The following is a 12,442-nucleotide window of genomic DNA, read 5'->3' as shown; positions in this document are numbered from 1 at the left end:
TTTTCCTTTGCTAGACACTTATACCACTAATGCTGCTATTCAAATCTGTATTTTGAAATTTCAGAGTGACTCTTAAAAATAGTCTTATTTTGTATGTTTAACTTTTGCACTTCAGGGCAAAAACTGTCCTCTTTTCACCACTGTTAATATTCAGAACAAGGTTTCCTCCCCAAATCAACTATTTAATATATTCTAAAGGGGGAAAAATGACCACCATTAAGCAGACTTTAAAAGTGAACGCAGATTCAAGCATGATTTGAAAACTGGAGTTTTAAAAATGTTTTGCATAAAAGCCGTATCCCACTGGAATGAATGTGAAGGCGTAACTTCACTATTTTGAACAAATAATACCCATTTAGTGTGTAAGAAAAATTACTTTTATAGTTAGTTATACCTTATAACTCTTAAAAGCCTCAGAAGATAGCTAAGTGAGGAGCTTTGGATGCCAGCAATGCCATTTTGTCACTCCATGATATCAACACTAAGCATTACATTCCATCCCTCTTCTTGTAAAAGTTTCACATTTTCTTTTCTCATATTTCTTTTAAATACAGTTTTCTCTCTCTGTTCATCTATTTCTTTTTTTTTTTTTTTTTTTTTTTTGAGACAGAGTCTCGCTCTGTCGTCCAGGCTGGAGTGCAGTGGCCGGATCTTGGCTCACTGCAAGCTCTGCCTCCTGGGTTCACGCCATTCGCTTCCCTCAGCCTCCTGAGTAGCTGGGACTACAGGCGCCCGCCACCACGCCCGGCTAATTTTTCGCATTTTTAGTAGAGACGGGGTTTCACCATGGTCTCGATCTCCTGACCTTGTGATCTGCCTGCCTCGGCCTCCCAAAGTGCTGGATTACAGGCATGAGCCACCGCGCCCGGCCTCTGTTCATCTATTTCAACCTGAGCAAAAGTGCGTTCAAGTCCCCGATCTGGTCATATTTTCTATTTGTGGCACCCATCACCATAAGGACATATTAGCAATATCTCACAGTACCAAGTCTACTTTTCCAAAAGGGCTTTTTAAATGCTGGGTCTTACTCTGCATGTTATCTAAAGATTAAAAGATTTCCCCTTGGATTGGATAGTACAGTTTCAATTATATATTGCCTTAAAAAGTCACTGGGCATGGTGGCTCATGCCTGTAATCCCAGCACTTGGGAGGCCAAGGCGGGCAGATCATGAGGTCAGGAGTTCGACACCAGCCTGGAAAACATGGTGAAACCCTGTCTCTACTAAAGATACAAAAACATTAGCCAGGTGTGGTGGCAGGTGCTACTCAGGGAGCTGGGATTACAGGGTGCTACCTGTAATCCCAGCTACTCAGGAGGCTGAGGCAGGAGAATCGCTTGAACCAGGGAGGCAGAGGTTGCAGTGAGCCGGTATGGCACCAATGCACTCCAGCCTGGGCAACAGGGCAAGACTCCATCTCAAAAAACAAAACAAAACAAAACAAGAAAACTGCAACCTCACACAAGATTAAGTCACTTTCTAGTTACCTTCATTATTCTAAGCCAAACTCTTCAGAAAAGGAGTGAAGTGAAAAATTTATTATTCTACTTTTCAGTTCTATTAATATGAATATTAATGTACTGCATTATACTTTCAAATTCCACTTCTGTGGTCTAACATTTAATCAAGTTTGAGATCCTGTTTATATTCCTTTTGAAAAACCTGGCCCATATCCATGCAAAAGGAGGCATATATTAAGATTGCCTACTGACTGTTTAACTTAGAAAAAACTTTTGAGAATAATAAATGCAAGAAACTTTAAAAAACTGGAATGGAATTATTTGGTCTAAAATCTAATTTTAGATTTTATTATGGTATAGCTTTTTCTCTCTCAAGTTTTATCTATAACAACAATTTTCTTTGAGCAATTCTGACTTTGGGGAAGAAAAGAAAGGAAATGATTTATAAGCAGTAGTCTCAGTGTCCTTCATTACCATGCTATCATCCACATTGTCATCAGTATCTTAGCTCTATTTTCTTTGGACCCTGAAATCGGTTGGAAAATTCATCATTGGTACTTTAGAGTTTAATACTTGAAGAAAAAAAAAGTGGTTTTGTGGAGCCATATCTGGGATTCCAGTTTACCATTAAAAATGTGCAGAGTAAAGAAGATATTCTTCTTTTGATCCCTGTAGAAACTCTACACAGGTTCTTTATATTTTGGTAGATATGCACATATGAAATAGGCTACTTGAATTATAAGTTTTCTCCCAGCTGGTACTATGGCTCTGTAGCAGTGAAGTTGTCTTCCAAGAAGGACTGAATATATTCAAATGTTGGTCTTTCATCAGTGTCCTTCTTCCAACACAGATTCATCAATTCATGGAGGGATTCTGGACAGCCCTGAGGGCAGGGCATCCTGTATCCTTGCTCCACCTGTTTCAGTACTTCACGGTTCACCATACCTGGATATGGCACTCTGCCCTTTGTTACCAGTTTTGTCTGTAGAATTCCCAATGACCAGACATCAGACTTTATTGTAAACCCAACATACAGTGCAGCTTCAGGAGCTGTCCATTTGATTGGAAATTCTACACCTTGTCTTGCTGTGTATTCATTGTCTTCAATTAACCTTGCTAAACCAAAATCTGCTATTTTGCCCACAAGATTTTCTGCTACAAGAATATTAGCAGCCCGGAGATCTCGGTGAATATAGTTCATTCTTTCAATATATGCCATACCATCAGCAATCTGAGCAGCCATATCAACCATGTGTAGAAGCTTCAAATACTTTCCATCTCCTTCCTTCAATCCTTAAGGAAATATAATAAGCTTCCTTTTGACATAAATACAGTGACAATGTAAACTGGCTCTTCAGAAACAACAGCATATAGTGGAACAAGTTTACCATGTCTTTTTTTCTTTTCTTTTTTTTTTTTTTTCATTATCTGAGCTTCTTGAAGGAAAGTTTCTGGCATCATTGTGCCTGGTTTTAGTGTTTGATTGCTACTTTTGTAGTTCTATTCCATGTTCCCATCCACATTTTGCCAAAACATCCTTGTCCTAGTTTAACGTCTAGTCGCAAAATTCTCAAGGGATTTCCCAAGCATCTTTTGCTAGACCTTGAGTCTGAGGTTTCACAGTTGGACACACAGTTGTTAACTTGTGGCATACTCTATCAGCATGTTCTGTGTAGTGTTTTGTCAATTTCTGCAGAGTATCCAATTGTTCTCTGGTTGTGATATAGTATCCACCATTGACAAGTTTCCTAATTTTGTAGTGTTTCACATTGTCACCCCTTACCTCATCCCAATCATGAATAGAGAGGGAATAAGCACCTTTAGTAGTTTCACTCTCTCATTTTTGTTTTGTTTTGTTTTGTTTGCTTGTTTTTTTGTTTTTTGTTTTTTTTTGAGATGGAGTCTCGCTCTGTCGCCCAGGCTGGAGTGCAGTAGCCGGATCTCAGCTCACTGCAAGCTCCGCCTCCCGGGTTTACGCCATTCTCCTGCCTCAGCCTCCCAAGTGGCTGGGACTATAGGTGCCCGCCACCTCGCCCAGCTAGTTTTTTTTTTTTTTTTTTTTTTTTTTTTTTGTATTTTTTAGTAGAGATGGGGTTTCACTGTGTTAGCCAGGATGGTCTCGATCTCCTGACCTCGTGATCCACCCGTCTCGGCCTCCAAAAGTGCTGCGATTACAGGCTTGAGACACCGCACCTGGCCCTGTTTGTTTGTTTTTTAGATGGAGTTTTTGCTCTTGTTGCCTAGGCTGGAGTGCAGTGGCATGATCTTGGCTCACTGCAACCTCCGCCTCCCAGGTTTAAGTGATTCTGCTGCCTCAGCCTCCTGAGTAGCTGGGATTACAGACATTCACCACCACGTCCAGCTAATTTTGCATTTTTTTTTCTTTTAGTAGAGACGGGGGTTTCACCATGTTGGCCAGGCTAGTCTAGAACTCCTGACCTCAGGTGATTCGACTGCCTTGGACTCCCAAAGTGCCAGGATTACAGGCGTGAGCCACCACGACCAGCCATTTCACTCTCTCTTCCTAAGAAAATACCTCACCGATTTCCAGGATTCAGAAGTAATCTTTCAGTATCTTTTCTCCCCATTTTGCGAAAATACCATTCTTCTGCCTGAATGGAATCTGCAGGTGCTACATAACTGCTCAGGATATAACCATTCTTTCCTGTAGCGATTGATCTTGCTTTCCACCCGTCTCTTCCGTATTGTTAATTATTTGAAATCTTTCACCCTTAAATGAAAGGTCTTCTGTAGTTCTAGCTTCATAATCATAGAAGGCCACAAATATAGTAACACCACCTGTTAAACCAGCAGGATATGAACTTGGCACCACCGAGAACGAGGAAGATGCACCTCCAAAAGGTGTTACCCCTGAGGATCCTCCAAATGCTGTCATGGAAAGACTGCTGAAATTAACTGCTGTTCCCTTTGCTGAAGATGACGGACATGGTGACCCTGCAGCGGGTTCTGCTCCTACGGCTCACCCTTGTACTGACAGGCTCTGGAGTATTTTCAGGTATTTAATGGCTGGAATTTCGTTTTCTTTGCTTTTAATGCAGCCCATTATCAAATCTGTCCTCCAGCTGCTGCAGCTCAGGGTGGTGGGAGGGGGCGGTGGGTGGAGGGGAGGCCCCGGGGCCCTCTCCCTCCTCCACCTCCTCATCCCCCATTTTTGAAGGAAATTTTTGCTGGGAATAGAATTCTAGGCTGGCAATTATCTCTCTCTCCTTTAACGATGGTCATTTCATTGTCTTCTTTTTTTTTTTTTTTTAAGACAAAGTCTCCCTCTGTCACCCAGGCTAGAGTGCAATGGCACCATCTCAGCTCACTGCAACTCCTGCCTCCCGGGTTCAAGCGATTCTCCTGCCTCAGTCTCTTGAGTAGCTGCAATTACAGGCGTGCACCACGCCTGGCTAATTTTTGTATTTTTCGTAGATACGGGGTTTCACCACGTTGGTCAGGCTGGTCTTGAACTCCTGACCTCGTTATCCGCCCACCTTGGCCTCCCAAAGTGCTGGGATTACAGGCATGAGCCACTGTGCCCAGCCTCACTGTCTTTTTTAAAAACCATTTTTCTTAAGATGTCAGTCAGCAAATTGTTGCTCTTTAAAAGTATTGTGTCTTCCCCACCGTTCACCATGGCTTTTTTTTTTTTTTAAGACAGAGTCTCGCTGTGTTGCCCAGGCTGGAGTGCAGTGGTGCGATCTCAGCTCACTGCAAGCTCCGCCTCCCAAGTTCACGCCATTCTCCTCCCTCAGCCTCCCGAGTAGCTGGGACTACAGGCACCTGCCACCACACCTGGCTAATTTTTTGTATTTTTAGTAGAGATGGGGTTTCACCGTGTTAGCCAGGATGGTCTCGATCTCCTGACCTCGCGATCCACCCGCCTCGGACTCCCAAAGTGCTAGGATTACAGGCGTGAGCCACTGCACCTGGCCTGTAAAATTCTTAGTATTATCTTTTCAAATATTGCTTTTGCCCTATTCTCTCCCTTCTCTTGCTGAAACTCCAAACCTACATGTGTTAGACCTTTTAAGAATGTCTCATGTGTCTCTAATGGTCCTGTTTCTTTTTTTGATTCCTTTTCTCTGTGCTTCAGTTTGAGATTATCCACTGACCTGCCTTCCTATTTATTTTGTCTTGAACTCTAACCAATCTGCTATTGAACTGAACCATTAGTTCTAATTTCAAATATAGTACTTTCTGTTCTAAAGTGTTTAAGTCTTCATAATAAATTCAAATTATCCTGAAATTATGTATCCCTTCATCTATTTTGTCCATCTTTTTCTCTTTTTCCTTGAACATATGATTCATAGTTATTTTAAAGTTATTGTCTGCTAACTCCAGTATCTGACTCACCTGCTGGTCTGCTTTTATCGCCTTGTTTATGATTCACATGATCTTGCTTCTTAGCATGTCTCATAATTCTTTACTGTATGCTAAACACTACACAGTCCTTATATAATGTTATTGCCTACCTGTAAAAAAGACAGAAAAGGGTTCCCTTTGTACTCTGGTAAGCAGGTAAGGAGGGAGCTCATCATCCAATAAGGGATGGCGCTAGGTTGGGTTGTCATTTTTGTAGGACCCCGTCTGCTTCTGCCTTGACCCTGTTTCTAAGGCATGGCCCTCCATGGAGTTCAAGGAGCGACTTTTATTTTCTTAGCACTGGATTCAGTTCTGCCCATAACAAGTTTTCAGCTTAGCTCTCTGGCCTCCCACCCCACTCAGCTTGAAAACTTGGCATGTGTTTTGAGAGGGTGACTAATCTCATATGTGGGGCTCTCCTCTAGTCTTATTTTGAAATTCTAGCTCCAGAAACCTTTTCTGTATTTTTTGTCTCCCAGAAGCAGCCAAGCCTGGATGCTCATCTGCCTGCTACACCTGAAATCAACAGACACCCTGGGTGAAAAGTAGCTGTAGATACTCAATGTCACCAGACCACTTCCTCTAGGGTTTTCACCTCTCGCCCACTCTGTTTCCAGCCTCCAGCCTCCAGCAGGTCTGTTTCCTAGGCACTGTAAGGCTGTAGGAGATTTCAATGTGCCTTCCAGAAGTTTCTGGCCTCTCTCTTCAGCTCCCCTCCAACCTCAGATTTCACCAAATGTTGTATGGGGAAAATCGGTCATGCATTTGAGTGCCCCATCACACTCCCAACCAAATATCCAATTTGTCAATCCAGTATGACCAGAAAACCTTGGCTAGTATCTCTTTCAAAGCTAACAGCAGTCCTCTGCCTCTGCTCACATCTCCAGAACTAGCACGCTTCCACAGAAAAGAAAATACCTGGTGCTCCTTAGTGCAGCTCTGGATGAGCCTCCTGTCTCTGGAACTTTAGTCCAACTGTCCCTCACTGCTTCCATAGCACCCTGAAGCCTTTAAGAATGCGACTTTTATGGCATGCTCAGCTTTTTATACCTGTTAGCATCTCCAACTTGATACTATATTTTGCACTACTAATTACTTTCAATGAATTTCTAAATATTTATAAGATATTGAGTAGTCTTAATATGTTCCAAAGTACAGTTTAAATATGCTTTTGAAAGAAAAGCATCAGTAAAACAGTTACTTCTTACCTCTTCATAAAACTTCACCTGAGGTACAGCTTCATTAATTTCATTCAAACAAAAATCTTTAAATAGCAAGAAACCTAAAGGAAAAAAATAAAAAATTTCAGGGTGGGCAATTAATTGAAATTTTATCCCACAAGGATGTTTTCAAAGCAATGTGTTTATACCTCGACCTCTTCCTCCTCTACTTTTTTTTTTTTTAAATTCAAGAAACTAGTGAATTAATTAATTCCTAGAAGGAAATACTCTGGGCAGAAAAATACCACATACTTGGCTCATTGCTTCAGGATTCCTTCCCTATTCATGTTCCCCCCTCCCCACTCCCCACTTTCTACATACTTTCTACAAAAGTATGATACAACAGAGCTGACTTTCACGACTGCCACTTGGAGCCGCTGACCATTGTAGTGACCAAAATAACAACCAAAGGAATAAGACATACAGACAGTATGAAAGTGTTGGTGAGAATCACCAAGACACTAATAAACACTATGCCCACTAAAATAGGACTAAACTCCCTAAAAACAAAAACAAAAACAAAAACTTCCAAAAAGAACTTCCCACACCTTTCTAGTCCCTTCTCTTGCCACTTACTCACTATTTCTAAGTCCCTACCAAATACCTAGTGCCAGAGCAGATTACCCATTCCCAGGTCATTCTTTACTCCTTCACAACTACATGCCTCATCTTTAAATATCTTTGCCTAGAATACCACGCCCCTCTCTGTATCTTGAAAATTCCTAAAATAACCAGAATTGAACTCAAAGGCCACCTGTGCTCTGAAGTCTTCTCTGATGAGACAGCCCCTATTGCACAATGCCTGGTACACAGTAGGTGGTCAAAAAATGTGCATTGAATGAATGTTTGTTTACTTAGCCTTTCCAACATTCTGCCTAAATATTTACCACACACTAATTAATTACCTGATTTATAAGGCTTCCATTCCATTTGAAATCCTAGTGCCTAGCTTAATGCCTAATGGTCACGCCTAGATAAACAAAGTTGAATAGTACAAGCTGATACCAGACTGAAGGTAGAGATACTTGAAGATTATAAAATTCCAAAAAGTCAAAACAATTACATGGAGAGTTCGCAGAAACAGAAGCCGCAGAAAGGAACTGAAGAAAGACTCACAAAGTCTACCACATAGAGATGAAGTGGACCAGAATTCCCCAGGTGGGACTGAAAAAGGAAGTGGCTGTGATGAGATTTTAATTAACATTAGCATAAGGATCTTGTAACCTGAACTGGTCTGTGACTGATCCATAAATTCCCCTCCATAGTTCCTGGAATATGGCCTTTGAAAATGGTAAGCGTTCGTTCACTCAAACTAGAGTAGAATGACGAAGAGTACTAGTTAAATAGGCACAGCCAGACTTTACCAGGGTCAGGCGCACACCTGCAGGGGGAGCACAGCCACGCTCCTCCCACGGAGAAACTGCGATGACCCCAACATAGGCAGGAAGTAGGAAATTCAAGAAGCAGGCAAATGGGAAGGACACATTTCTATCTGTTTGTATGTTAGTATTTTGATTTTAATTGTTTCTTGATTTTCATTCATTTCAAAGGATTTCCTAATTTCCCTTGTTATTTCTTCTTTGATCTGTGAGTCCTTCAGAAGGGTGTGGTTTAATTTCAAAATATTTGGGGATTTTTCAGACACTGATTTCTGTTTAGCTCTGTTTGTGGTCAGAGAACATGCTTGGTATGATTTCAATGCTTTTAAATGCATTGAAACTTTTAGTCTATCTAGGTGAATGCTGTATGGCACTTGAAACAAATGTGCATTCTGTTCTTGTAGGGTGGAGTATTTCATTTAAAAGAATACAAAGGCAATTAAACCAAGTGGGCTTGATAGAGTTGTTCAAGATGGTCCCCTGCAGCAACACAAATGGAACTGAACGCCATTATCCTAAGTGAAGTAAGTCAGAAACAGAGAGTCAAATACTGCAGGTTCTCATTTACAATTGGGAGCTAAACAATGGGTACACGTGGACATAGGGAGTAAAATAATAGGCACTGGAAGCTCCAAAAGGCAGGAGGATAGGAGAGGAGTAAGCCATGAAAAAATCACACACTGGGTACAATGTGCACTAAAAGCTCAGAGTTCACCACTATGCAATGTATCTATGTAACAAAATTGCACTCGTACTCCCTAAATACGTCAAAATAAAAGATCATCCTCTGAATCTTTACTGAATGTCTATTTATTCTCTTTTGTTTGTTTGTTTGTTGTTTGTTTTGAGACAGAGTCTCACTCCCAGGCTGCACTCCCAGGCTGGAGTGCAATGGCAAGATTTTGTCTCACTGCAACCTCCGCGTCCCAGGTTCAAGTAATTCTCCTGCCTCAGCCTCTCGAGCAGCTGGGATTACAGGCACCTACCACCATGCCTGGCTAATTTTTGAACTTTTAGTAGAGATGGGGTTTCACCATGTCGGTCAGACTGGTCTCGAACTCCTGACCTCAGGTGATCTGCTCGCCTCCGCCTCCCAAAGTGCTGGGATTACAGGCGTGAGCCACCACGCCTGGCCATCTGTCTATTTTTTCTATCCATCATCAACAGTGAAGTGTTGAACTCTCCATTTGTAATTGTAGATTTGTTCATCTTTTTTCAATGTTGTCAGTTTTTGCCACATGTATTTCTTTTTCTATTTCTGGAAGAGAAAACTAACATGAGAATTTGAACTTAAGTATTTTGATCAAATTAGAGATGTTTTCAAAATGTCTAAATGACAAAATGAAATAATACCACACATGGACCACTGTCTTTTGGCTACACTTGGAATCAAACTGAAACTCTTCACCACAGCCTACCCACACCCTCTGGAGTCACCATTTCCTTCTCTGGCCTCATCTCACAGTGCTCTCCCTAAGCTCACTTCACTTAGGCCAAGCTTCTGTACTGTAGTTTCTTTAACACCAAGCTCATTCCCTTCTCAGGGTTTCTTACCGGCTATTCCCACTGTCTCACACACTTGTCCTGGATCTTCTAGACAAACAGCTCACTAGCTCACTTAAAATACCCCTTTCCTTGAGGAGGCCTTTCATGATTCTCATTCATTCTCACTGTCTTGCTGTCTATCTCGCATCCATTCACACACACACACACCACAAAACACTTTGTAGCACTTACGATGAGCAAAAATTGTCACATGTTTATATTTGCTTCTTTACTGTCTACCTCTCCCACTACAATGTAAGCTGCAATGCATAGGGTACAGGTGTTTTATTCTCTACTACATTTGCACAAGAGGATTGACTGTGACAAAGACAGAGCTCAGGAGAGAGAACAAAGGAAAAAAGGTAGAAGAGAGAGAATAGGTACAAGGAGAGGGAGAGAAGTGGGGGGAAAGAAGGAAGGAAGAGGACAGAAAGAGGAGAGATGAGGGAAAGAGGGAGTTGAATGAATGAGCACCCAGCTTAGAATGTGTTTACGTACTTCTTTAAGGAAATTTCCATTGTCGATTGGTAGAATAAGCCAAGGACTTAGTTTAACACAGTATAGGAAACACAAAATATTATTTTCCTCCTGTGTGCACATAAACTGAAGCTTTACCTTCTATCAGCTGTTTAAATGGAGCTGTTAAAATGGAGCAGAAGGAAGAAAGATATTTGCTTTTTGGCTAAATCCTAAATCACTAGGACCTCCTAAATGTCCTAGGCTGAACACAACTTACCTTCATCAGCCTTAAAGTATATAAAAAGCAAATGAAGCATGGCCTAGATTAGGGCAAAATATAAGAGGCAAAAATAAGGAAATACTTTGCCTAACAAGCTCACTTCATGATTGCAATTTCTCCAGATCTTAAAGAGTAAAAAATAGTGGCCTAACACCTGCTTAGTAGACATCTATGAAACATGTTTACTTTGTTTCTATATTTGAACCACTGCAAAATGCTGAATATTGATTAACTTTTTAGTGTATGTAACACCCAGGAAAGGCAAACTATCCCAATTTGCCATCATGATAATTTTTCAAAAATTAGTAGAAAGAATTGTATTGCTTTTTATAAAATGAAAGTTAAGAGCTTTTGAAAGTATTAAATACAAGTGGTTTCTATGAGAAAATTTGAAATCTCCTAAAAATTAGAAAGGTGAAAAGAGAAATATGAAAATGTTCTTGCAAGAAAAAATATTTGTCCTCAGTTTTACCAAAGAGATTAAGACACTAGGAAGGAGAGTAGACTGCATAACTATTAAAACTTCCTCCCAATATTGACTAATTCTAAAAAACATTTACTGAGTATCTACTAAGAGCCACTGTGTTACTCACTGAGGATGTAATTGTGAAAACAGTGTTTTTCCAATACGGGGCTTATGGATTAGTGTAAGAGACAGACAACAAAGAAGTAAACACATACAATTTATAACAAGGAATATAAAGTAATTAAATATGATGCTGAGATAATGACAAAAAGAGGAAGATGTATTTCAGATAGAACGGTCAGTAAGGCCTTTCTGAGCTGTGAGATAAACAAAATACAATGCATGTCAGATAAGAAAAAAGCTGGAATATGTAATCTCACTCCTCTTCAACACTGTATTAGAGGTCCTAGCCAATGCAATAAAGTAAGAAAAGCAAATAAAGGTTTTCCAAATTGAAAAGGAAGAATTAAAACTGATTCTATTCAATCTGGTTACCTACCTGGCAAATCCTATCTTTGTCAAATCGTAAGTAAATTTAGCAAGGCCACAGGATATTAGGTCATTAGATAAGAACCAATGAAATTCTTATAAACTCATAGCACACAATTTTAAAATGGAATTTTAAAAGCAAGTCAGTTTGTAATAACAAAGAACTATCAATACATAGGAATAAATAACTAAATGACATACAAGACCAATATGCTAAAAACTATAAAATGTTACTGAGAGAAATTAAAGAAGATCTAAATAAATGGAAATATATACTCAGTTCATGGATTGGAAGATTTAGTATTGCTTAGATGTTAATTCTCCTCAAATTAATTTGTAGATTCAGTGCAATTACAATCGTAAGTCCAACAGGCCTTTTTAAAGAAACTGACAAGCTGATTCTAAAATATACATGGAAATGCAAAAAACCTAGAATACCCAAAACATCTTAAGGAAGAGGGACAAAGTTCAAGGCCTTAATGCTATCCAATTTCAAGACTCATTACACAGCCATACTAATCTTAATCAATGCATTTGATTGATTAATATGGTTATATAATTTAGTGGCATTAGATTAAATCACTGGAACAGAAATATAGGGTCCCAGAATATATCCACATTTATACAGTCAATTTAAGTCTTTTCAACAAATGATACTGGGAAAGCTGATATCCATATGGGGAAAAGGATGAAAGGAATTGTTACCTCACACCTTATAAAGAATTAAATTAAGGATTATCATAGAACTAAATGTGAAGGCTAAAATTATAATGCTTC

General features: G+C 40.0%; 1 protein-coding gene and 1 pseudogene across 2 annotated transcripts in view; both read right to left on the bottom strand.

The window, feature by feature from the left end:
* Positions 1-12,442, bottom strand: part of GRK3 (G protein-coupled receptor kinase 3) — a 171,847-nt gene that overhangs the window by 74,793 nt on the left and 84,612 nt on the right. The window contains exon 3 of one of the 2 annotated variants that reach the window (XM_010375592.2): positions 7,036-7,109. The exons of the other annotated variant lie outside the window; for it this stretch is intronic. Coding sequence (XP_010373894.1) covers positions 7,036-7,109 — 74 coding nt within the window. The remainder of the gene's footprint in view (positions 1-7,035; positions 7,110-12,442) is intronic. 2 annotated transcript variants of the gene reach the window in all.
* On the bottom strand, positions 1,419-4,523 carry LOC104671950 (annotated as a pseudogene).

Source organism: Rhinopithecus roxellana, chromosome 13 (assembly GCF_007565055.1).
Source record: "Rhinopithecus roxellana isolate Shanxi Qingling chromosome 13, ASM756505v1, whole genome shotgun sequence".
Taxonomy (NCBI): Eukaryota; Metazoa; Chordata; class Mammalia; order Primates; family Cercopithecidae; genus Rhinopithecus; species Rhinopithecus roxellana.
This window is presented reverse-complemented; position numbering and strand designations above follow the sequence as displayed.